This window comes from Salvelinus namaycush, chromosome 35, assembly GCF_016432855.1.
Source record: "Salvelinus namaycush isolate Seneca chromosome 35, SaNama_1.0, whole genome shotgun sequence".
In the NCBI taxonomy this organism is placed as follows: Eukaryota; Metazoa; Chordata; class Actinopteri; order Salmoniformes; family Salmonidae; genus Salvelinus; species Salvelinus namaycush.
In genome coordinates this window covers 24,207,672-24,232,694 of record NC_052341.1, presented here as the reverse complement: position 1 = coordinate 24,232,694, position 25,023 = coordinate 24,207,672, and the positions used below count along the sequence as shown (strand labels likewise).

The window sequence follows — 25,023 nt, the reverse complement described above, 5'->3', positions numbered from 1 at the left end:
GAAATCTAATAACGGATCCCGCTTCTCCCCACTATATTCTGCTCCAATATTTGGATTTAATTGTAAGCATATGTCTTGGAGACCAGAAACCCTTATAAAGAATGTTATACAATCCTGGTATAAAATCTTAATAACGAATTTTTCGTTTTTCCCCAAATATCCTTTAATCTATTTGAAACTTTCCAATTAGGCTATGCAACGAATATGAATTTATCCATCAACAATAACAATAGTCCTCCTAAATAGAATCATCCTACACACACTTTAATGATGCCTAAGTATGTAGACAAGTAGTTTTTTTTGTGCATAATCCTTCTGTCATTCTTAAACTACATTTATGTTTTGCCCAAATATATAAATAATTATGGACATAATTATGGACATATACAAGTCTTTATGTTGAGCGTCTTGAGACGACATTATAGTTGAATGTTTACGCATTTCTATGTTGGTGATATTTATGAAATCATATGTTTATATTTCCTCCACCCCTCCATCTCAGGGGGTGAATGATGGATGAGGATGGGGGAAATCTCTCCGGTGACCTCCGCGCCAGGGACACAGAGGGGCGCTCCTCTCTCCCCAGAACTTTCATACGGCTCAACGACCTGTCTGGGGCCGGAGGAGGAGGCGTAGAACGCGGCGAGGTGGAGCCAGTATCACCGGGACCTGATGGACTCTCTACATCCGGGGAGGAGGCCTCGGCAGGCGGGGATGATGAGCTGCCTCACCCCACCCTGGCTCCCGTCGTGTTTTTCTACCTGAAACAAACCACCCCTCCGAGGAGCTGGTGTCTGAAGATGGTCTGCAACCCATATCCTTTTACTTAGAAATACTAGCTGTCAGTTCACTCATGTGTGCTCTGCTTGGATCATGGGATCATCTCTTATATATCCATACCCGCACACACATCTGTGAAGGTAAGAAGCACCTGCTTTTGGTTATGCGCTCATCCAATCCTCTCAGATCTACGTAAGTGCCTTGGGTTTACGTCTTGAGGTTGATTTGGGATTCAGAGTATCTGGGTAGGTCTATAAGGCTTTATGGAGACCCATGTGAAAATCATGCCTCTTATAATCTCTCTGTCTGTTAATGTTATTGCTGGCAAAGAAGTCGGATAAATTTGCCCTTAGAAGCTTATTTTAGGTCAGATTTTTGAGTTTCAAGGGTAGTAACTTCAACGTGGAGTTCAACAGACATCGGGTCTTAGTTCAGGGGTCAATCCATGGCTTGCACCTATCGATTTGTCCTGCTGGATATCTGGTGACCTCATGAAATTGAGGTCAGATATGACTGAGTATGAATATTGCTCTGCAATATGGACAATATAGCATTGGCTGCAAGGCCTTATAAAGAACACAGGCCATATATTGATTAATGTGTCTCGAGGGGTTGCAGGCCTATACTTGTTCATTTCACATTTCAAATTATTTGCACCTGATTTATTTGATAATTTAGCATTTTTCCTGATTAGAATTGATTGATTAATCATAATTACAGGAGGCGGTGAACATTGATGGCCCTCCACACACACGCACACCCACGCACACGCACACACACACACACACACACACACACACACACACACACACACACACACACACACACACACACACACACACACACACACACACACACACACACACACACACACGGTTTCATCAGAAGTCAGTTCTGTAGGGCTGAAAGAGGTTATGTTCTAACTAATTTCTTGATACATACCTGTGTTGTTGTTTATTGACTGCTAGCTCTGTGTTGTTGTTTATTGACTGCTAGCTCTGTGTTGTTGTTTATTGACTGCTAGCTCTGTGTTGTTGTTTATTGACTGCTAGCTCTGTGTTGTGTCTCTGTGTCTGCGAATGTTACAGTAGTGGAGTCTAGTCCTTTATTAAATCATACTAGAGAGAGAAACCGGTTATCGATTCATGAGAGCACAGACCCACATTGATTTAGTTCACCCCAGAGAGGAGAGAAGAGATATAACTAGCTTGATGTGTGTGTGTGTTTGTATTATGGCAGATATGTGGAGCATACCTAGACTTCCGTGGGTTTTTTGTGTTACAGTGGCGGTGTGTGTGTGTGTGTGTTGCGAGGCTGCAGTGTTTAGGTAGATGCTCTTGGAGCAGCAGCCCTCTGAAGGGGAAAGAATGCTGGTTTGGCATGTGTATGTGCTGGCTTACACACACGGTGATGTCTGCTGTGGACCAGTGTGTGTGTGTGTGTGTGTGTGTGTGTGTGTGTGTGTGTGTGTGTGTGTGTGTGTGTGTGTGTGTGTGTGTGTGTGTGTGTGTGTGTGTGTGTGTGTGTGTGTGTTGTAACACAACCCAATAGAATTGACTTCTTTCACCTGATTATCCTCTCTCCGACCTTTATCCCCTCACCTCCAGTGTTAGTGTGTCTCCCTCCCATCAAAACTCTCAATGAGATGCTCGTCTCTCACTTCCTCTGTCTGTCTGTCTGAGTCTGTCTCTGTTTCTCCACTGTGGTTCATATATGCAGACAGTAAACTCCCACACCAACTCTTCATCTGCCCCCCCCCCCCAACCCCCCTGCACTATCACAGAACCCCTCCTCTCTGCCGTCCGTCTCCCTCAGTCTCCCTCAGTCCTTATCAGCGGTATGCGCCGTCAGTGGGGTATTTCTCTGCTAGAGGTCACCGCCATTGCTCTCTCATGTCCATATCTGTAAATGCCAGCAGAGCTTCTCCTCTGTTCCCTTTCTACTCTGTATCAGAGGACCAGGGGCCTCCAGGGGCTTTAGGAGCCACAGGGAGGAACAAGGCCCCCAGAGGGAGCTCATTACCAGGGCCCCAATTTGAGGAGTGAGACCCTCCATCGCTGGGAACTCCTTTGACACACAGCGCTCCGTAGAAGGACAGGCTGGCTGCTGAGGTCTACAGGCCCAGCACCCAGCCAAGAAAAAGGAAACAATTTTAGGGAGACATTGACTGGCCAATCAGTTCTGACCTCTAATGCTTTGATGTTGTGCTTGTGCTCTATGAGACACGACACATGCTTTGTTCACCCGGACCCCTGTTAACTGCAGTGACATTGACATTAGGAGGAACCTGTGCCGTACCAAACAGAGGGACAAGTGGTTGTGATGTGGCGGTAGGTAATTGAGGGGATGCTAAGTTGGCCTTTGGAGAAGTCGGAGAGGCCAAACAATGTGAGAATATACAGACCGAGAGTCTAGAGCGGGAACTGGCTGCCTGCTAAATCCCTGCTTAGAGAAACAGAGGGGGAGGGAGGAAAAGAGAGATAGAGAGCGAGAAAGCGGTAAAGAGAGAGATGAAGGGGGAGAGAGAAGGCGAGAGAGAGAGATAGAGGGACGGGGAGAGAGCAGAAGAGAGAGAGAGAGAGAGAGAGAGGGAGAGAGAGAGGGATGTCACTACGATTATCTGACCCGCTGTGCTGCTATATGATGGCGATGTTTAACATGGTTGCAGTGTAGCCGAGACGTAAGTGTGTGTGTGTGTGTGTGTCCAGGGCTGGGTGGCTGTTATTTTGACGTATCTGCTCCATGTTTTGCCCTTTCTGTGTTTCTGTAGCGATTTAGGAAAAGGTCAGCGGTTCTGTAATACTTTATAATCTAACTGAGATCGATCTGTCTCTGTACCCCCCACAGAGCTTCTGTGTGTGCGTGCGTGTGTGCTACTGAAGTCTCATCGCTGTTCAGGATTATGAGAGAAAACTCACATAGTGCACATACCACCACACCGGGGCACACTAGAGCCAAAGCTCTCCCAAACAGGGTTAGGACTCAAGAGTGAGCTGATCCTAGATCAGTGTCTACGGGCAGGTTCTACAGGCAGCCCCTGGTGTCCCCTGACGGCCCCTGGCTATTGTATCCAGGGCCAGGCTGAGGTAATTAGAACCCCTGGACACTCACACTGGCATTTAGGCCCTAATGATGGACCCCCAGGGTGTCTACATTGAGTGATGTGGGGCCTGGCGCGTTGCCTGCATGAAATTCCCCCTCCTGGTTTTGCTAATGATGACTGCATGTGTTGGGGAGAGTGGGGAGAGAGGTCTCTGACATGCACGCACGGACACACACGCACGGACACACACGCACACACACACACACACACACACACACACACACACACACACACACACACACACACACACACACACACACACACACACACACACACACACACACACACACACACACACACACACACACATACGACTCCCGTAGATGTCTCCTCTCTATCGGACAGCAGGGTGGTGCCAAGGCCATCCTCTAAACATGGAGGAAAGGAGAGTGAGAACACATCCTACTCTCTCTGTCCTTCCTTCTCTCTCTCACTTGCTCTCTGTCTCACAAACACTCCCTCCCTCTCTCCTTCACACACACTCTCTCTCCATCCTTCATCCTCCCTCCTCTTTCTCTTCCTCCCCCATCTCTCTCCCTCCGTGTCCCCTACTGATTTAGTACCAGAGGGTTGTGTAGTCCAGTCTGCAGAGAGAGAGCGAGTGAGCTGACCGATGGCTCTCCTCTCCCTAGCACTCTATCATTGGTTTGGCTGCGGTGAGAACTTAGCGCCTCACGCTAGCTCCCATGCTAATGATTTATCGCCAGTCAATGACGTTTCAGCAAGCTTGCTGCCTTCACCAGGGTTACTCTGTTATTGCACTGGAACACTGATACGGGCCAGTATTGAAGGACACACAATAATTGATTCGTTTTAGAGTCCCAACACTTTGGACGTTAGGTCTTAATCAATTATTGATGTTGATGTGCTTTGTTTTTACGTCTCCCTTTGTTTCTTTTCTTTCCCTTTGAATCTCTTGCTCCTTCCATATCTCCTTCACCACTGTAAGATAAACAAACAACAGTTGTGTGTATTACAGTGCATTCTGAAAGTATTCAGACTCCTTGACTTTTCCCACATTTTATTACGTTACAGTCTTATTCTAAAATTGATTTAAAAAAAATAAAAATACTCATCAATCCACACACAATACCCCATAATGACAAAGCAAAACCATATATTTTTTTGCCATTGTATTAAAAAGAAATAACTTAAATATCACATTTACATGTATACAGACCCTTTACTCAGTACTTTGTTGAAGCACCTTTGGCAGCGATTACAGCCTCAAGTCTTCTTGGGTATGATGCTATAAGCTTGGCACACCTTAATTTGGGGAGTATGTTCCATTCTTCTCTGCAGATCCTCTCAAGCGCTGTCAGGTTGGATGGGGAGCGTCGCTGCACAGCTATTTTCAGGTCTCTCCATAGCTGTTCGATCGGGTTCAAGTCTGGGCTCTGGCTGGGCCACTCAAGAACATTCAGGGACTTGTCCCGAAGCCACTCCTGTGTTGTCTTGGCTGTATGCTTAGGGTCGTTGTCCTGTTGGAAGGTGAACCTTTACCCCAGTCTGAGGTCCTGAGCGCTCTGGATCAGGTTTTCATCAAGTATCTCTCTGTACTTTGCTCCGTTCATCCTGACTAGTCTCCCTGCCGCTGAAAAACATCCTTACAGCATGATGCTGCCACCACCATGCTTCACCATGGTGAAGGTTTCCTCCAGACGTGACGCTTGGCATTCAGTCCAAAGAGTTCCATTTTGGTTTCATCAGATCAGAGAATCTTGTTTCACATGGTTTGAGAGTCCTTTAGGTGCCTTTTGGCAAACTCCAAGAGGGCTGTAATGTGTCTTTTACTGAGGAGTGGCTTCCATCTGGCCACTGGCATAAAGGACTGATTGGTGGAATGCTGCAGAGATTGTTGTCCTTCTGGAAGGTTCTCCCATCTCCACACAGGAACTCTGGAGCTCTTTCAGAGTGACCATCGGGTTCTTAGTCACTTCCCTGATCAAGGCTCTTCTCCCCCGATTTCTCAGTTTGGCCGGGCGGCCAGCTCTAGGAAGAGTCTTGGTGGTTCCAAACTTCTTCCATGTAAGAATGATGGAGGCCTCTGTGTTCTTGGGGATGTTCAATGCTGCAAAAAAATGTTGGTACTCTTCCGCAGATCTGTGCCTCAATACAATTCTTTCTCTGAGCTCTACGGACAATTCCTTCAACCTCATGGCTTGGTTTTTGCTCTTACATGCATTGTCAACTTTGGGACCTTATATAGACAGGTGTGTGCCTTTCCAAATCATATCCAATCATTTGAATTTACCACAGGTGGACTCCAATGAAGTTGTAGAAATATCTCAAGGATGATCAATGGAAACAGGATGCACCTGAGCTCAATTTCGAGTCTCATAGCAAAGGGTCTGAATACTTATGTAAATAAGGTATTTCTGTTCTTTATTTGTGATACATTTGCACACAAAAAATATTCCTGTTTTTACTTAGTCATTATGGTGTATTGTGTGTAGAACGATGAGGAAATTATTATGTAATCAATTTAGAATAAGGCTGTAACGTAACAGAATGTGGAAAAAGTCAAGGGGTCTGAATACTTTCCGAATGCACCGTATCTATTTCCTTTATAAGATAATAAAAGGTGAAATGAACACTTACTTAATCTGGAGAAAATATGTTCTGCTCCACGCTGTCCTCCTGTTTCCCTCTCCTTCACTCTACTGTTAAGAGCCCGGCTCTGAGAGCGAGAGAGAGAGTGAAAGGGATAATGTGTCTTTTTTTTGTGATACGTTTTTTTTATTGTTGACAGTTGTTGCTGAACAGGTATATGCACAGCAAATAGACATAGTAGCTCATATATGTTCGTAACATTCATAATGAATGTATTATTATTGAGATGCAGCGGCATTGGCTCACAGAGGCAGGTGTGACTCGGTATCTCAATGTCGATGACATCCGAGTGCTCATATATGCTATATGCTCATATATGCTATATCCTTAAAGGGATACTTTGGGATTTTGGCAATGAAGCCCATTGTCTACTTCCCTAGAGTCAGATGAACTCATGGATACTATTTTTATGTCTCTGCATCCAGTATGAAGGAAGTTAGAGGTCGTTTTGTGAGTCAATGCTAACTAGCGTTAGCACAATGATAGTCAGTTAGCGCGCAGAGACATCAAAATGGGGGGGGGGGGGGGGGGGGGAGTCCAACTAAGTTAGCATATGGAATTGTTTTAAGATGGTCATATCAAGGATCATTTAGCTTTTTGATTTTGAATTTTAGGAGCCTTTTAGCTATACAATTATTTGTTGAAACATTGAATTTGGTTGTAATGCAATTAGCGCATATAATAACACAATGAACAGATTCATACATGGAAAAACAGAAGGTCAAAAAATAAATACGTTTGTTTTAAAGTGTTTGTCCTGTATCTGAGAGATATGAGAAAGATTAGGACATTATTTGTCTTTTTTTTTTACCCATATTTTACAAAAACATTTGGGCACTAAACTACTTCCATATGTACTTCCATTCACTTTTTAAAACTGATACCAGGCTACCTTCAGACGAGTCTTGTGAGGCTTGTGAGCGTCCTAGAGCAAAACAACCACCATGTATGTGTTTGTGTCTCAGCTTTCCATAGAGGGGTCATATTGTATTGTATTTTGCATTGTAATATGTATGTGATACGTGGTTGGGATACGACTGTGATATGTGTTTGTCTTGCCTGGGTATCTTAAGATGAATGCACTAGCTATGGGTCGCTCTGGATGGGAGCATCTGCTGAATGACTAAATGACTAAATTGTAATGTAAATGTAGTGCTGTGTATATTTATGTATTTTATTTCTTGTGTTGTTTCCTGTTTGGACCCCAGGAAGAGTAGCCACTGCCTTGGCAGCAGCTATTTGGGGATCCTAATAAATAATAAAAAAATTAAAAATTAGTGTGTAGCCCAAACTGTTCGGACACTACAGAAAGAAGTTGGCAGATCGGCGGGACTAGTTTCTGACGAGTCCTTTGATGCTTGTAGGGGTCATAGAGCCACACGGAGAACACCATCGTGCTCGTAAGAGTCTCATCTTTCCATAGAGTGGTCATATTAGTTCAGACGCGACAGACGTTTTTATGAGAAGACTGATTTTCGGTGTGTCTCATGGTCTGACAAACACCGCTGTAGCTCGGCCACCATCCATCACACATGTGGAAGGCCAATGCAAAAAAACAGATGTCTCTAGCTTAAACAGACGGATTTTGATGGGGATTTTTCTATTATGCTAATTAGATGTATGCAGCGGCGCGGACATCGACTCTAGGAGGCAAAGTTAAAGATACAAAATTAGATAATACGTGATACAAAATGAAGATTGGCAAAAGTAAAATAAAAATAGGAACATGTTCAAAAAGACTGACAAAACAAACAAAAAACTCTGATAGAGTTAAACAGGAAGTCCTGCCCAATATAACTTACTTGGCATAGGCAGGTTGTACTAGGCTCTGACCATCCTCCCCATCCTCTCATCAGACTGTGCAAGTCGGATTGCTATACCATATGATGTGGTTAGCGGATATGTAAAATACCTATCCAGGCTTTGTAAGATCTGTCAGGCATCAGCAACACCTGGGCAGAGGAACGTGACCAGAACCTGGACAAACCTTGGGTCAACAATCTATGGGAAGAAAGTCTAATAACCCTCAGCAAAAATACATAAACAGGCACAAAACCTCAATACCATGTTCTCATTATCACTTAGCAGACATTAACTATGATGAACATCATTTTAAGGTAGACTTATATACCTTTGAATTCTCATCACAGCAAAATATTCAGTATTTACATGTATGGGCCTATTCGCACCTGTGCCCACAAATACTGGCACGCGTTCTAGGACGCACAGTGGAGCACATGACAAGCCGGTGCGGCGAGGAGTGGGACACAAACAAAACAATCAACGATATGGAAATGAAATGAGATGAAATAAAAGAAAACATCGACCACGTAAGTGTCTGAGAATGTTTATGAGTTCCTAAACACCGCATCCACTCAGAGGATCAGACAGCAGATAAATGACATGAAAGAAACAAATGTTTGCTTGACAAAATAAACTGGCAATATTAGCCAACTGAAACCCTGTAGCCTAACTTGACATGAAACAGAGCTGTAAATGAACATCTGGGCTTTGGAAAAAGCGCATTGGTAAATTCATAACTTGTTGGGGAAATGAAGTACAGGATAGATAGATGAGCATGAAACTATTCCAAGGGACAAATGCGCGTTGGGGATGGAGCGGTAAGAGGAACAGATAGAGGTAGTGTGTATGTATCCGATAAGTCTATAAAACAATGAAAGGTGAAGGGAACACTCAGCTAATCAGCAGAACATGTCTTGTGCTCTTCTCCTCGAGTTTAACGCTTCGTGTTCGCGCGAGAGAGAGAGAGAGAGAGAGAGCGAGAGAGCGAGAGAGAGAGAGAGAGAGATTAAATAGCCCAGTTTAAAGAACCCAGGTTAAAAACAGTTAAGTGGTTAGAACTCAGTTTCTCGCCCTGACCATAGTTTGCTTTGTATGTTTCTATGTTTTGTTTGGTCAGGGTGTGATCTGAGTGGGCATTCTATGTTGTTTGTCTAGTTTGTCTATTTCTATGTGTTTGGCCTGATATGGTTCTCAATCAGAGGCAGGTGTTTGTCGTTGTCTCTGATTGGGAGCCATATTTAGGTAGCCTGTTTTGTATTGTGGGTTGTGGGTGATTGTTCCTGTTACTGTGTTCCTGTGTTCCTGTGTTTGTGTTGTCACTTTACGGAACTGTTTCGTCTTCGTTTTGTTTGTTGTTTTTTTGTTTTGTTCAAGTATTCGATTAAAATGAATACTCACCACGCTGCATCTTTGTCCGACATTTCTTACTCCTCGTCAGAGGAGGACTGTCACACCCTGGCCTTAGTTTTCTTTGTTTTCTTAAGTATTTTAGTTAGGTCAGGGTGTGACATGGGGAATGTATGTGTTTTTGTAGTGTCTAGGGTGGTTGTAAGGTTTAGGGGGTTTATTAGAGTAGTTGGGTTTATGTTTAGTATAGAAGTCTAGCTGTGTCTATGGTTGAGTGTAGGTATCTAGGAAAGTCTATGGTTGCCTGAATTGGGTCTCAATTAGAGACAGCTGGTTATTGTTGTCTCTGATTGGGAGCCATATTTAAGGCAACCATAGGCTTTAGCTGTTTGTGGGGTATTGTCTATGTTGAACGTAAGTAGCTTGTGTGTGCACTTTCGTTTGTAGCTTCACGGTTGTTTGTTGTTTTGTATAGTTTGTATAAGTGTTTCGTTTCATGTTCATCTTCAAAATAAAGAGAAGATGTATTTTGCACACGCTGCGCCTTGGTCCACTATCTCTAAAGAAGACAATCGTGACAGAATACCCCACCAACCATGGATCAAGCAGCGTGAGCGGAACCAACAACAGCGGCAAAGTAACCAGGACTCATGGACATGGGAGGAAATATTGGACGGAAAGGGACCCTGGGCTCAACCAGGAGAATATCGCCGCCCTAAAGCTGAGCTGGAGGCAGCGAAAGAAGAGAGGCGGCGATATGAGGAGGCAGCACGGAAACAAGGCTGGAAGCCCGTAAGTCAAACCCAAACATTTCTTGGGGGGGGGCTCTCGGGTAGTTTAGTTGGGTCAGTCGGGAGACGTGAGCCAACTCCTCCTGTTTACCGTAAGGAGCCGGTGAGGGCGGATTTGGAGGAGAGTGACGCAGAGACAGTAAAGGAGTTAATGGAGAAATTGGAGGAGAGAGTTATGAGGGATGTATTGGTTTGGTGCATGAGGCACGGCATCCGTCCGAATGAACGTGTTGGTGACTTAATGTCACCGGGAACAGCTCTCCATACTCGTCCTGAGGAGCGTGCTAGCCGTCTGGTTAAGACAGTGCCTACAGCACGCACAAAGCCTCCTGTGCGTCTCCAGAGCCCTGTACGCACTGATCCTTCTCCCCGCACTCGTCCTGAGGTGCGTGCCCTCAGCCCGGTACCACCAGTTCCGGTACCACGCACCAGTCCTATAGTGCGCCTTGAGAACTCAGTGTGCTCTGTCCCTGCTCCCCGCACTAGCCTTGAGGTGCGTGTCTCCAGTCCGGTACCACCAGTTCCGGTACCACGCACCAAGCCTCATGTGCGTCTCCAGAGCCCTGTACGCACTGTTCCTTCTCCCCGTACTCGCCCTGTTGTGCGTGCCCTCAGCCCGGTACCACCAGTGCCGGTACCACACATCAGGCCTATAGTACGCCTTGAGAGTCCAGTGTGCCCTGTTGTTGTTCCCCGCACTAGCCTGAAGGTGCGTGTCCTTAGCCCGGTACCTCCAGTTCCGGCACCACGCACCAGGCCTACAGTGCGCCTCAGCCGGCCAGAGTCTGCCGTCTGCACAGCGGTGCCTGAACTGCCCGTCTGCCAAGCGCCATCTGAGCCATCAGTCTACCCAGCGCCATCTGAGCCATCAGTCTGCCCAGCGCCATCTGAGCCATCCGTCTACCCAGCGCCATCTGAGCCATCCGTCTACCCAGCGCCATCTGAGCCGCCCGTCTGTCCCGAGCCGTCAGAGCCATTCGTCAGTCAGGATCTGCCAGAGCCGCCAACCAGACAGGATCTGCCAGAGCCGCCAACCAGACAGGATCTGCCAGAGCCGCCAACCAGACAGGATCTGCCAGAGCCGCCAACCAGACAGGATCTGCCAGAGCCGCCAACCAGACAGGATCAGCCAGAGCCGCCAACCAGACAGGATCAGCCAGAGCCGTCAGCCAGCCATGAGCAGCCAGATCCGTCAGCCAGCCATGAGCAGCCAGATCCGTCAGCCAGCCATGAGCAGCCAGATCCGTCAGCCAGCCATGAGCAGCCAGATCCGTCAGCCAGCCATGAGCAGCCAGATCCGTCAGCCAGCCATGAGCAGCCAGATCCGTCAGCCAGCCATGAGCCATCCAGCCAGGATCCGCCAGAGCCGTCATCCAGCCAGGATCCGCCAGCCAGCCAGGATCCGCCAGAGCCAGCCAGCCATGATCCGCCATCCAGCCAGGATCCGTCCCTCAGTCCGGAGCTGCCGTCCCTCAGTCCGGAGCTGCCGTCCCTCAGTCCGGAGCTGCCCCTTATCCTGGTGCTGCCCCTTATCCCGGTGCTGCCCCTTATCCCGGTGCTGCCCCTTATCCCGGTGCTGCCCCTTATCCCGGTGCTGCCCCTTAGTCCGGTGCTGCCCCTTAGTCCGGTGCTGCCCCTTAGTCCGGTGCTGCCCCTTAGTCCGGTGCTGCCCCTTAGTCCGGTGCTGCCCCTTAGTCCGGTGCTGCCCCTTAATCCAGTGGGGTTAATGTGGAGGGTGGCTATTTGGAGGAGGCTACGAAAGCGGGTAGTGACTATGGTGGGGTGGGGACCACGACCAGTGCCAGAGCCGCCACCGTGGACAGACGCCCACCCAGACCCTCCCCTAGACTTTATGCTGGTGCGCCCGGAGTTCGCACCTTAAGGGGGGGGTTATGTCACACCCTGGCCTTAGTTTTCTTTGTTTTCTTAAGTATTTTAGTTAGGTCAGGGTGTGACATGGGGAATGTATGTGTTTTTGTAGTGTCTAGGGTGGTTGTAAGGTTTAGGGGGTTTATTAGAGTAGTTGGGTTTATGTTTAGTATAGAAGTCTAGCTGTGTCTATGGTTGAGTGTAGGTATCTAGGAAAGTCTATGGTTGCCTGAATTGGGTCTCAATTAGAGACAGCTGGTTATTGTTGTCTCTGATTGGGAGCCATATTTAAGGCAACCATAGGCTTTAGCTGTTTGTGGGGTATTGTCTATGTTGAACGTAAGTAGCTTGTGTGTGCACTTTCGTTTGTAGCTTCACGGTTGTTGTTTTGTATAGTTTGTATAAGTGTTTCGTTTCATGTTCATCTTCAAAATAAAGAGAAGATGTATTTTGCACACGCTGCGCCTTGGTCCACTATCTCTAAAGAAGACAATCGTGACAAGGACGAAGAATAGAAATAGAGAGAGAAATAGAGTGTGAGATGAGGAGATAGAGGAAAGAAAGGCCCCCAGTTGGAGCGTAGAGTGGGGTTTCAGAGAGCATTTTTAAGAGGTTAAAAAGTAGGCCTGTACCAGTGGAGGCTGGTAGGAGGAGCTATAGGAGGACGGTTCATTGTAATGGCTGGAATGGAATAAAAGGAACGGAGTCAAACATGTGCTTTCCATACGTTTGATGTGTTCGATAGCGCTCCATTTATTCCATTCCAGCCATTACAATGAGCCCGTCCTCCTCTAGCTCCTCCCACCAGCCTCCACTGACCTGTACCCAGCTACTTTATTTTCATATTTTCTCCCTCCTTTTCCTTTCCTCTCTCTTTTCTCTCTCGAAATCCCAGTCTTCCCCCTCTCTCCCGTTTCTCCCTCCACCTCTCCCTACTCTCTCTGTTCCTCTGGAGAATTTCATGGGCCTTGAAATGCTTGATGCTTGCGTCTGATCATTGCTGAGAAATGCTATGCTTATCACAGGTGTGGGCGTGTCCGTGTGCAGTGTCAGATCTACAGTACAGGATGTATGTATCATGTATATGTAAGTATGGTAATAACAAACGCTCTCTCTCCATCCCTCCGGAGGGTTGCTACATGACATAGTCAGTCACATGAAGTATAGCATTACCATTATGTTCGATGAACTATTTATATGTCGTTACACACGCAACAATTCCCTGTAGGTGGTGTGTGATGGATGTGTGTGATTCACATGGCTTGCCGACTGTAGATCCCCCTGCTATGTATTTTGGATGTGTTTGAGTGTGTTTGTTTGGGGAAAACGAGGGCAGTAAGGGGGAATCTGATACACACCCTACTTCAAAGGATAATAGAACCCTACTGTTGTCAGCAGCGGTGTGGGTTTGTGTGGGTTTGTGTGCATGTGTGTGTGTTTGTGCGTGGAGATGCTAGCACAGCGATTGCCTTGGATGTATTGGCCACAACACTCAACACTTTGAACAATGTTATACAACCAACAAAGACTTCAAGACTCATTTCAAGGACTGATTCATCACAGATACATATTCCTGTTCATCAGACAGTGTATGTGTGTGTTTCTATAGCAGGTAAAAGAGGGCTGGCTATTCATTACGAACAGGCCCCTTACTGAGTTCTGTATCCACCGGATAGATGTGCCTGTGCTACTGTGTCACTGACACCCCTCTCTCTCTCTCTCTCGCTCTCTCTCGCTCGCTCTCCCTCGCCCGCCCTCATTCCCTCTCTCCTTCTCGCTCTGTCTGTCTTTATCGCTCTCTCCCTCTCTCTCCCTCTCTCCCTCCCTCTCTCTCTCAATGTTCAGATCACAGGAGTTGTTATTCACACATTAATTGGCACATTCATAGCCAGTGCCGCCACCACTGATTTACGCACGCACGCACGCACGCACGCACGCACGCACGCACGCACACACACACACACTGATTTACTGTGTCAGGTGGTTGTCATGGCAGATAATCCTGTCTCTCACTGCAGTCAATTAATCATTATACATTTTGGGCTTCAGGTCCAGCACAGTTGGTCAATCTACAAATGTGTTTGTTCATGTGTGTGTACATGCCTTTATGTATGCAGGTGTATGTGTTTGTCCATATGTGTATGTGTGTTTCTGTCTGTCTGTCTGTCTGTCTGTCTGTCTGTCTGTCTGTCTGTCTGTCTGTCTGTCTGTCTGTCTGTCTGTCTGTCTGTCTGTCTCTGTCTGTCTGTGTGAGCACTGTATGAAGATACGCAACGCCATAGACGTCTAACTGTTGAACCTATATATCTCCCCCATGCTGTGACAATACTCACGACACCATGTTCACTATGTAATACTTCCATCAGTACCAGCCCTAATACTCTCTATAGCAGGCAGGGGATCCTACAGTGTATGAGTTACTGTATAACAGAGTTTCTCTGACCTGTCAGCATTTGTGTGTGTTGTGTGTGTGTGTGTGTGTTTGTGCCCTTGTGTTGTCAGTGTATGAGAAATGTGTCTCTTTGCATTTTGACTTAAGTGAGACACACGGTGTGACTATTGGGCTATGTGTGTCTAATATGTGACTGCGTGTGTGTCTGTGTGTGTGTGTCTCTGTATGGATGTTTGTGTGTTCTTCTGGGTGGGTATGGGAATGTGTGTGTGCTGGTATTTGTTGTTGTATTTCTTTATTTGTCTTGTCAGACATGTGTAGTGCTCTTCCTCCATGACTCTAGTGGCCTAGTTAACAAATGAACATGAAGCCAGTTAAAACCACAGACTGACTCCCTATTATGGGAGGGAGTGAGGGAGGAGAGGGAGGGAGGGAGGGAGTGAGGGTGCCAGGGAGGGGAGAAGGAGAGTGGGAGGAGGGAGAGGGAGGATAAAGGGATAAAATGAGAAAGCCAGGGAAGGGAGAGATGGAGGAGATGTCAAGAGAGGAAGAGCGGAGAAGTAGCAAGTAAAATAATGTTAAAGAGAGAGAAACAGAGACGGACAGAGAGGGAGAAAGAGAGAAAATAGAGATACCTTTACTGATGTGTTTGCATCAGTCCCTTCCCGAGTATGTCTGTGTGTCTGTCCCGCTTCCCGTACGTGTGGGTGTCTGTCCCTCACTCAGTGCTTGTGTGTGTCTGACCCTTTCTGTGTGTGTCCCTCTGAGGGCATTCCTCATTCCTCGATTTCAAACCCTCCCTTCGCTCTTTCTTTCTCCCTTTCTCCCGTTTACCCCTTACTCTTTCCCTCTCTCCCCACGACTGCCTCTCCTACCCATGCTGTCTTTTCCTTTCTCCCCTATTCTCCCTCCTAACCTCTCTCTTTCTCCATCTTTCCCCTATCCTCCCTCCCTCCCTCCCTCCCTCCGTGGGCTGCCTGTGTCGTGAGATGGCTGTTAGTTTATGTAGGCTTCTAGCCAGGATTTTCCTACCAGCTTTTTCTCATTAAACCATTGTAGGAGAGAAGAGGGGGCTTGGATGCACAGAATGGCAAGAGAGGGGTATGAGGAGAGGGAGGAGAAGGAGAAGGAGAAGGAGAGGGGGCAAGATGGGGGGAGAAAGGGAGAAGGAGGAGAGGAGAAGGAGAGGAAGGAGAAGAGAGGCGATGAAGAGACAGGGGAAAGGGAGAAGGAGAGGGAGCGATAGGGGGGTGAGGGAGGAGGAGAGGGAGTGGGAGGATGTACAGTATGTATGGTTTAACGTGCTATACTTGTATTGGGCATCTGAATCTGGTTACCTTCCTTCGCTTAGTTCTGTCTGCGTGCCCAGACTTACCTAATACCTAAACCCCCCTCTCGCCTTTATTTCTCTCGCTCCCCCTTCATTCGCTCTCGCTTACTCCTCCCCCTTCTCCTTTCCCTCTTTAGCCATACTTTCCCTCCAACTTTATTTTAGTCAGACCTATTTGTTCTTTGATTTCCTTTTAAATAGGGGCCCCTCTTGTTTTGTTCTCCCTCCCTCCTTCTCTCTCTAGTCATATTAACCCATTTCACAACAAGCTAACAGGCAGACTGGTAGCTGTTGTATACATCCTTTCTGCTCTCTGTTTTTTTTCTCAGGTGTATTTTATTCTTCCTCTCTTCTGTCCTCCCTCACTCTTTGTCTGAGCATATCTCCTACCCTGATTGAGGTGATTTAGGTACACATTTCAAATATGGACAGTCCAGGGATATTTTATGCCCGAAATGACCATACCAGACACTTTTGGGTGACACAAATAGGAAACAAATAAAAGAATAACAGTAGGCTGCACCAACATTAGTTTCCGTTCGTACAAAGTGTGGGGTAATTAGTCTAATTGCCATTAGTCTGTTAAAAAAGGTTGTTCCGATGACAATACCAACCAGAGGGCGAACAAACTGTATCTTTGATATCTTGAACGACTTTGGTTGCAAGCAGGACTGAGGCAACTCCGACATCATCTTTTAGGGAGCGGTAATGAGGTGACCAATAATGGTTGCAATTAAGATCAGCTGTGCGGGGGAGTTTAGCGCGTATTGATGGTTTAACGAGACATCGGGCTCTATTCGATCAGATCCGCTTTAGCCGACATCTGCATAGCGATTGTTTTGGCGGTGTCAGAGGTGGAACGGCGTTAGAACTGTCCAATCCACAAGCTTCTCCTGGCGTTATACCTAAACTGGACATTGCCATTGGCTGCACGGAGTCGCATTAAGAGAAGTCCCATGCAGCCTTGTTCACATGTTGGAACACTGGAATGTGTGATGTAATCTACACATTGATTAAGCTCATAGATATCCTCATTATTTCATTGAGTGATTTTCAGTTTGAGCGTCATTATTTATGTATAGTCTCCACTTTCTCGTTCTGAACTTCTAACGCGAGTGGGACGGGTGTGGCTTCGTGATAATGACTACGAGCAGCTGCTCACCGATTTGACAGCTCTAACGCAGTTACACCGCCAAACCCCCCCCCAAAAAAAAAATCAGATATGCAGGTGTCGGCTTTCGCCGCTTAACGCTAAACACTTGATCTGATTGAATCGAGGCCATCAGCTGGTGATGATGTAGTGCCATCAATGGTTGCAATAGAGGCCCCATATTTGATTATATTCCAATAGGCTACATTCTGTAGAATACCATTAGAATATCCATTATCACATAACGAAAGGAGTGAAAACTGATAGCAGGCTACTGTGTTTCCCTGGCTGAGTTGATGAGCTCAGTTGATTGATAGATGTAAGCCTACTGTAGAATGATAAACTCTCCTCCATTGCGGCTGCTCCACCACATTTTATAGTTAGGCAATGTATAATTTGTCACTTTAGTTCTGGTCTTTGGTGTGGATTGAAAGCCTGTAATGTGTGGCTTTAATATTTCATTTCATAAAAGCTGTCCAAATGTTTATGCATCTAAGCCTATCCAAAGATGAGTTGAGCTGGGACACTTTTCTTTGATGTGTAAATTATCAGACTGTTCGTTTTACTTCTTGAAAACATTTACATAAATGCAATTAACTTGTTGGCCTAATTTAGGCTATAGGCCAGGGCTCTCCAACCCTGTTCCTGGAGAGGTCCCTTCCTGTAGGTTTCTTCCGACAATCCTTGCTCCTCTCCCCCATAAATCTGTCATCATCATCCATAACTTTTTAATATGAAAACAAGTCTCTTTTTGTCAAACCACTCACCCTCGTCAGGATTCAAACTTGTGAAAGGGTTCATGTGTTAAGCCTAAACACCACAGGAGTAAAATTAGGTTATTCCCAATTAAGAGAAAGGCCTTCATTTACACATTTAAGATCAATTTTACATCAAAAATGTAACGTTAGGACGAAGTTGTTTTGATTGTAAATCAAGGAGGTAATTGAAGACAGAATTGTTGGAAGACGTGAGAATGACAAATATACTCTAATTGTTTGAAATCAGTGCACATACAGCAGCACACGTGTTTATACAACGGAGCATTCAAAGACTGACACGAATTGATCTCAATGTAATTCAAGTATTCAGCTAAGGGCTTTTGTGACTGGAGTGAATCAAGGAAGGGAAGAATACTGTTGACTAATACATCAATGAAATGGATGCTGTATAGCTTGAAAAATAGTAATACAGTTAAATAAACACCACAGAGGGACAAACAAATGAACACAAATAATTGCAATTCTATATAATTAACTGAAAAAGGAGGGAGACTGATCGCTGGCTCCATCAGAATGAGGAGGAGCAGAGGACAGGGGCTGACTGAGGAACAGCCGAGCATAGATGTAGTGTATGTGGAGGATGGACAGAGGCCCAGATGGGCTGGGTTGCCACCTCTGAGCAGTACAGTCCTCCTGGCTGAATTCATCCCGAGACATAGCCCTGGTGCACTCTCTTTCAGAACTGTGTCTCCTGAAATGGCAAGCATCCTTCAATCGAATCAAATTAAATCAAATCCCAATTTATTCTTCATATACACAGGGTACAGCGGGGTGTAAACGGTGCAATGGAATGTTTACTTGCAAGCTACCTCTCAACAGTCTAGTGAAATATCAAAATATCAAAAGTAACAACAATAACACTAAGACAAGTGGTAAACAAATATGAAAAGTTATAAAGTAGAAGTAAAACTATCAGTAACGGTATGTACTATGAAATGTGCCATTGTCAACAAGGAGATCAAGTGAGCAGTACAAAAAAAAATATATATATATAATAGCAGCAGTGTGTGTGTGTGTGTGTGTGTGAGCAGCAGTGTGTGTGTGTGTGTGTGTGTGTGTGTGTGTGTGTGTGTGTGTGTGCAAAGGCCGTGGCTTTTGTGGAGCGATAGGTAGCGAGTGACAGGTGGGTGACAAGTTGTCGATCTGTTCTGAGTATCTCTGGTTCGAGCCCAGGTTGGGAGAAGGAGAGGGAGGGAAGCAATATTCAAATCAAATGTTATTTGTCTCATACACATGTTTAGCAGATGTTATCGCGGGTGTAGCGAAATGCTTGTGTTTCTAGCTCCAACAGTACAGTAGTATCTAACAATTCACAACAATACACAGTGGAAACAGTCTCTTAAGGTGCAGGTTATACAGGTGGATAGCTTTTCAACATTTTTATGGCCTGGTGGTGGATGCTCTGGTACTCTCTGCCAGACTGAAGCGGAGAGAACAGGCCTTGGCTGAAGTCTTTGGTGATTTTTCGGTGCAGCTGCCTCACCAGGCGGTGATGCAGCCAGACAGGATGCTCTCAATGGTGCATCTGTAGAAGCTGGTGTCTTCCAGGACAAGGCTCCAATCTAGCAACTTTTTGAAGATGGGCCGCTTCATGTCTGCCGTGGAAATAAGACGTTTGGAATGATCAGGTTAAGACGTAAAATGCAATCACAGTGAGCAGATGTACATATGGAACATTAAATGAATAGTGTCTTAACCTTTACCTTAACCTTTACCTAACATCTCAACTTGCTCAGCACATTAGTACAACACACACACACACACACACACACACACACACACACACACACACACACACACACACACACACACACACACACACACACTTGTCATTTGACAACTTGTCAAAACAAGCAACTAGCTACTTCCTGTAAATACTGTAGCTAGCTAAGTTATTAACTAACTGATGTAGCCTAATGCACTGTTCTGCTTGTGCAAGATATTCCAATCAAAACAGCAGACCACAAAACTTCTGATTTCAGAAAAAAAGATAACATAAGACCCAAAGTTTTAAAACATTAGAGACGGAGAGGAGGGACGCTCCTCTTCTAGTTCCGACCAATACCATAGCTCTGTTCTCATTGGTCAATTCTTGGTTACTTCTTGGTTGTGCTGGTGTCTCAGATTGGTTAACGAGTGCAATTCTTGGTTACTTGTTGGATGCAGATGGCGATATGATTGGTTGTCGCAAGTAAAAATGTCCTTGACTCACCGTTGTCAGGGGGCACCACGGTACTGCATTGTATACAAACACCACTTCCAGCTGCCCCCTGGAGGTGATTCTAAATATTTATTTTCAGATATTAAAATACTTCTGGTGCAGGGTTATTTTCCTCCTGTGACGAAACAAGTCAAATTAAGATCTGACATCTGTACAAGTAACTGCCAAAACAAAGGAAACACCAACATAAAGTGTCTTAATAGGGCGTTGGGTCACCACGAGCCAGAACAGCTTTACTGCACCTTGGCATAGATTCTACAAATGTCTGGAACTCTATTGGAGGGATGCGACACCATTCATCCACGAGAAATCCCATCATTTGGTGTTTTGTTGATGGTGGTGGAAAACGCTGTCTCAGGCACCAGTCCAGAATCTCCCATAAGTGTTTAATTGGGTAGAGATATGGTGAATGAGACGGCCATGGCATGTGGTTTACATAGTTTTCACGCTCATCAAACCATTCAGTGAACACTCGTGCCCTGTGGATGGGGAATTGTCATCCTATGGAGGCATAACCAGGGTAGCCAAAATAATGGCCTGCTCAGCATTTTTATACATGAACCTAAGCAGTGTGGGATGCTAATTGCCTCATTAACTCAGGAACCACACCTGTGTGGCAGTTACCTGTGTGTGTGTGTGTGTGTGTGTGTGTGTGTGTGTTTGTGTGTGTGTGTGTGTGTGTGTGTGTGTGTGCGTGTGCGTGTGCGTGTGTGTGGTGCTATGGGATGCCAGGTCTGACAGATCCTATTTTTAAGCCATGTGTCTGACTGGAACTCAGTGGTGGCAGTGACATACACCAGACTGACCACTAGCCTTATCTCACTACCGCACACACACACGCATACACACGCACACACACGCGCGTACGTTCGCTGACTGGCACACGCATGCAGTCCCCTCTCTCTCTTTCTCACCCCTTCCCTCTCTCTCTCTCTCTCTCTCTCTTTCCCCTTCTCGCCCCTTCTCTGCCCTCCCTCTTCTTCACACCCCTCTATCCCTTTCCTCGCCCCCTTCCTCTCTCTTCTTCTCACCCCTCCTTTCTTCTCCCTCTGTCATCGGGGCTCTAATCAGAGATCCCGCGCCTGTCTGGGAAGAATGGAAGAAGGGATGAGAAAGAGAGAGAGATTTCTTATTATAGATAACCAACCAGTGATATAAATACTTCTGGGGGAAGAAGGCTTATGTAAGAGTCATGATCTTTCTGGCCTCGCTGTCCAGTATGTGTGTGTGTTCCGGCCAGAGCCCTCTCACTGCCCTCTCAGTCTAGGGTTCATCGGGTTCTCAGTCACAGGTGCTCTGTATTTGTGGCTTCTCTCTGTGTGTGTGTGTGAATGTGTGCTGCAGCCAATGCCTATCCCTCTATGTTTAGTGTCTAAAGAGCTGCATCGATCATTAACTGGTTGTGTCTGAGCAGTGGAGTGTCCCCGTATTTTTGTGTGAATGCGAGTGCGTGTGTCACTATCCCTGTCGTCTCTTCTTCTCTCCAGTCCCCCTGTGGTGTTTGTACTGTCATTAAGAAATGTCCTCCAGCAAGAAGACCCCATTATTTACTGCTCATTCACGTCTGCCAACGACTGTGCGTGTGTGTGTGTGTGTGTGTGCTATGTATCTGTGTATTGATGTGACTTTTTATATCTGAGCGTGCGTGTTTATGTATGTTACCGTCTGTGTATGTGTACGTGTGCGTGTGTTTGTGTCCACTGTAATGACTTTGCCTCACTTCATTGCCCTTTACCGGATACATTTTTGTTCATGTCTCTGACACGACAACACACACACACACACATAAACACACAAATACACCCACACACCCTAGGATTCAGCACTAGCTCAAATGGCTGTGACATTTACAGTTTCCCAGTCATTACACCTAATCTCCCTCTAGGATGTGTGTGCGTGCATGCGTGCTTGTGTGGGTGTGAACATGCGTGCTTGGGTGTGGATGGCATCGACACCCTTACAAAAAGAAGATGTCAAATTTGCAGTTTCACATGTGAAACCCCGTTTTTGACGTGTTAAAATCGCATTTTCACCTGTGAAACAGCTGTTTTCAAATGTTGAGCTTAAATTTCACGTCAACACCACCTTTTTACATGTGAGAAGGAAAACATGTTTTTTTGCTGTTTCACATGTTAAAAAATGTCACATGTGAAAAATCAAGTTTGCAGTTTCACATGTAAGAAACATTCACATATGAAAATCTAACTTTCAAATGTGGAATTGCAGTTCACAGGTGGTGTTGGTTCCTCACAGAAAAGGGGGTGTTAACACGTTTACAGTAGCAATGTTTCCACATACGGAATTGAAAATTCTGTAATGCCATTCTGTTAAAAGGTCATTCAGCCCACCTGAGTATAATATTTCAAGTTATTTAAAAAGAATAATGTATTCATTCATATTATTTTATTATTTCTGAGAGTTACTGCTACAGGCACACACCTCTCTTCTTATTCATTGGTGAGGGATCATTGGAAGAAGCCCAGTTAAAAGAATAGAGAAGCTAGTGCTCTGTGTCTCCTTATTTAACAAAAAGTAAATGAGTGCTGTCAGAGTTAAATCAGGTAACTAAAAATGTGTTAATCGCATTGTCTGAAAGTGTTCAAAATACTCCAAATACATAATCAATACAGCTAAAAACAACAATGCGATGCCAAAACAAGTTGACTTTGAGGTTAAAGAAAGTGTGTTTATCAATTTACCTGATTTTGCTAACCGTTCATTTGGAGGAAATCAAGATGTCAAAATTCTTGTATTTACATTTTTTTTTTAAATGAACGCTCAATTTGAACAAATTAGTTTGACAGTCCTAGTTGACATTAACATTTGAAAATGCACATGCAGCGAACATGAGTCGGTCATGAGTCGGTCATGGTTGCCCATGGTCACTTGATGAGTTACCCCCGCCTGCGACTTGCAAATTTGCGTTGGCCCTTTTGATCGAATGGTCAAGACGTTGGCGTCTCCCGGGTTCTAATCCCACCAATTACAAAAGCACACATGTGAAATTTATAGAGGGGTTGGTTGTTTAGCAACAAAACCGACGCGTGCACAACTGCGGGGCAAAACAGACGGGGTTGGCTTAGACTTTTGACAACATGTCAACTGTATTTAATCGCCAATGTTTATTGAAAACATAATACATTTGTACAATGAATACTTTTTAATCTCAAATACATCGTTACAGTTGTTGGTTAGCTAGCTAGCGAATGTTTGCCATATTAGTGACATCAGTCAACACAAGGCATGGTATCAAGAACAAGACAAAACTTGCTGAAACAAGCCACCTACGATTCCACACATGGCAGCTTCTTGTCATTGTTGCTAGCTATCTGGCCATCCAGAATCACAACATGAAACAGACTTCTGCCCCATTGAACCGTGCACATCGTTTTTGTGACATTGCCAGCTAACCCGTCAATTACGTAATAGCACATGTGAAATGTTAGGAAACCACATGTTTGTTTTTACCATGTGATTTGAAACTTGTGTCTGAAAAAAACACGTTTGACTTTTTTATTTATAATTTTTTTAACTTTTCACGCGTGAGAAAACCACGTTTTATCACGTGTTCTTTTCAAGTGATTTTTCATGTTTTTTTTTTGTAAGGCCATACCTAGAATCAGATTAAAGCATTTGTGTGAGCATGATGATGATGATTACGCCGGTTAATATATACTGTAGCCCTCTTCTCTTCCATGTATACCAAGGGCTTTGATGGGTGGGTTGATTTGCATGGCATTTCTTAGAAGGTAGATCTCATCTGCTAGCGAGCTGTCTGGTTGTCTTTTGATCAGTAAGAGAGGGTTTCTCGATAGTTCTGCCTGTACTACAATGCTATGGTGGAGACTGTTCTCTGTGCTTTCCAGTCTGGTGTTGTAGACACACAGGGAAACCCTGTCTGATTTCTAGAGGTTTCTAAGGGGTTGGGGGTCTGTATGGGTGTGTGTACGCATGGGGGGGGGGGGGGGGTTGTGTGTGTGTGTGTGTGTGTGAGAGAGACAGAGAATGTGTGGGAGGTTATTTATATGTATGTTTTATTTTTATCTTTTATTTAACCTTCATTTAACCTCTAATTCCTCCCAAACCCGGATCCGGGAGCACCCCCATCAGTAAAAAAGCTGACTAGCATAGCCTAGCATAGCGTCACAAGTAAATACTAGCATCTAAATATCATTAAATCACAAGTCCAAGACACCAGATGAAAGATACACATCTTGTGAATCCAGCCATCATTTCTGATTTTTAAAATGTTTTACAGGGAAGACACAATATGTAAATCTATTAGCTAACCACGTTAGCAAAAGACACCACTTTTTTTACTCCACCAGTTTTTTACTCCATCAGTAGCTATCACAAATTCGACCAAATAAAGATATAAATAGCCACTAACCAAGAAACAACTTCATCAGATGACAGTCTGATAACATATTTATTGTATAGCATATGTTTTGTTAGAAAAATGTGCATATTTCAGGTATAAATCATAGTTTACCATTGCAGCCACCATCACAACTCTCACCAAAGCGACTAGAATAACTACAGAGAGCAACGTGTATTACCTAATTACTCATCATAAAACATTTCTTAAAAATACACAGCATACAGCAATTGAAAGACACAGATCTTGTGAATCCAGACAATATTTCAGATTTTCTAAGTGTTTTACAGCGAAAACACAATATAGCGTTATATTAGCTTACCACAATAGCAAACATCACAACAGCATTGATTCAAGCCAAACATAGCGATAACGTATAAACCACCAAAAGATATTAATTTTTTCACTAACCTTCTCAGAATTCTTCAGATGACAGTCCTATAACATCGAATTACACAATGCATATA

At 45.0% G+C, this 25,023-nt stretch overlaps 1 protein-coding gene across 1 annotated transcript in view; it reads left to right on the top strand.

Moving 5' to 3' along the window:
* The first annotated feature begins 785 nt into the window (after positions 1-785).
* cacna1g (calcium channel, voltage-dependent, T type, alpha 1G subunit) overlaps positions 786-25,023 on the top strand; it is a 276,474-nt gene continuing 252,236 nt past the window's right edge. The window contains exon 1 of the mRNA XM_038974934.1: positions 786-814. Coding sequence (XP_038830862.1) covers positions 801-814 — 14 coding nt within the window. The 5' untranslated portion in view covers positions 786-800. The remainder of the gene's footprint in view (positions 815-25,023) is intronic.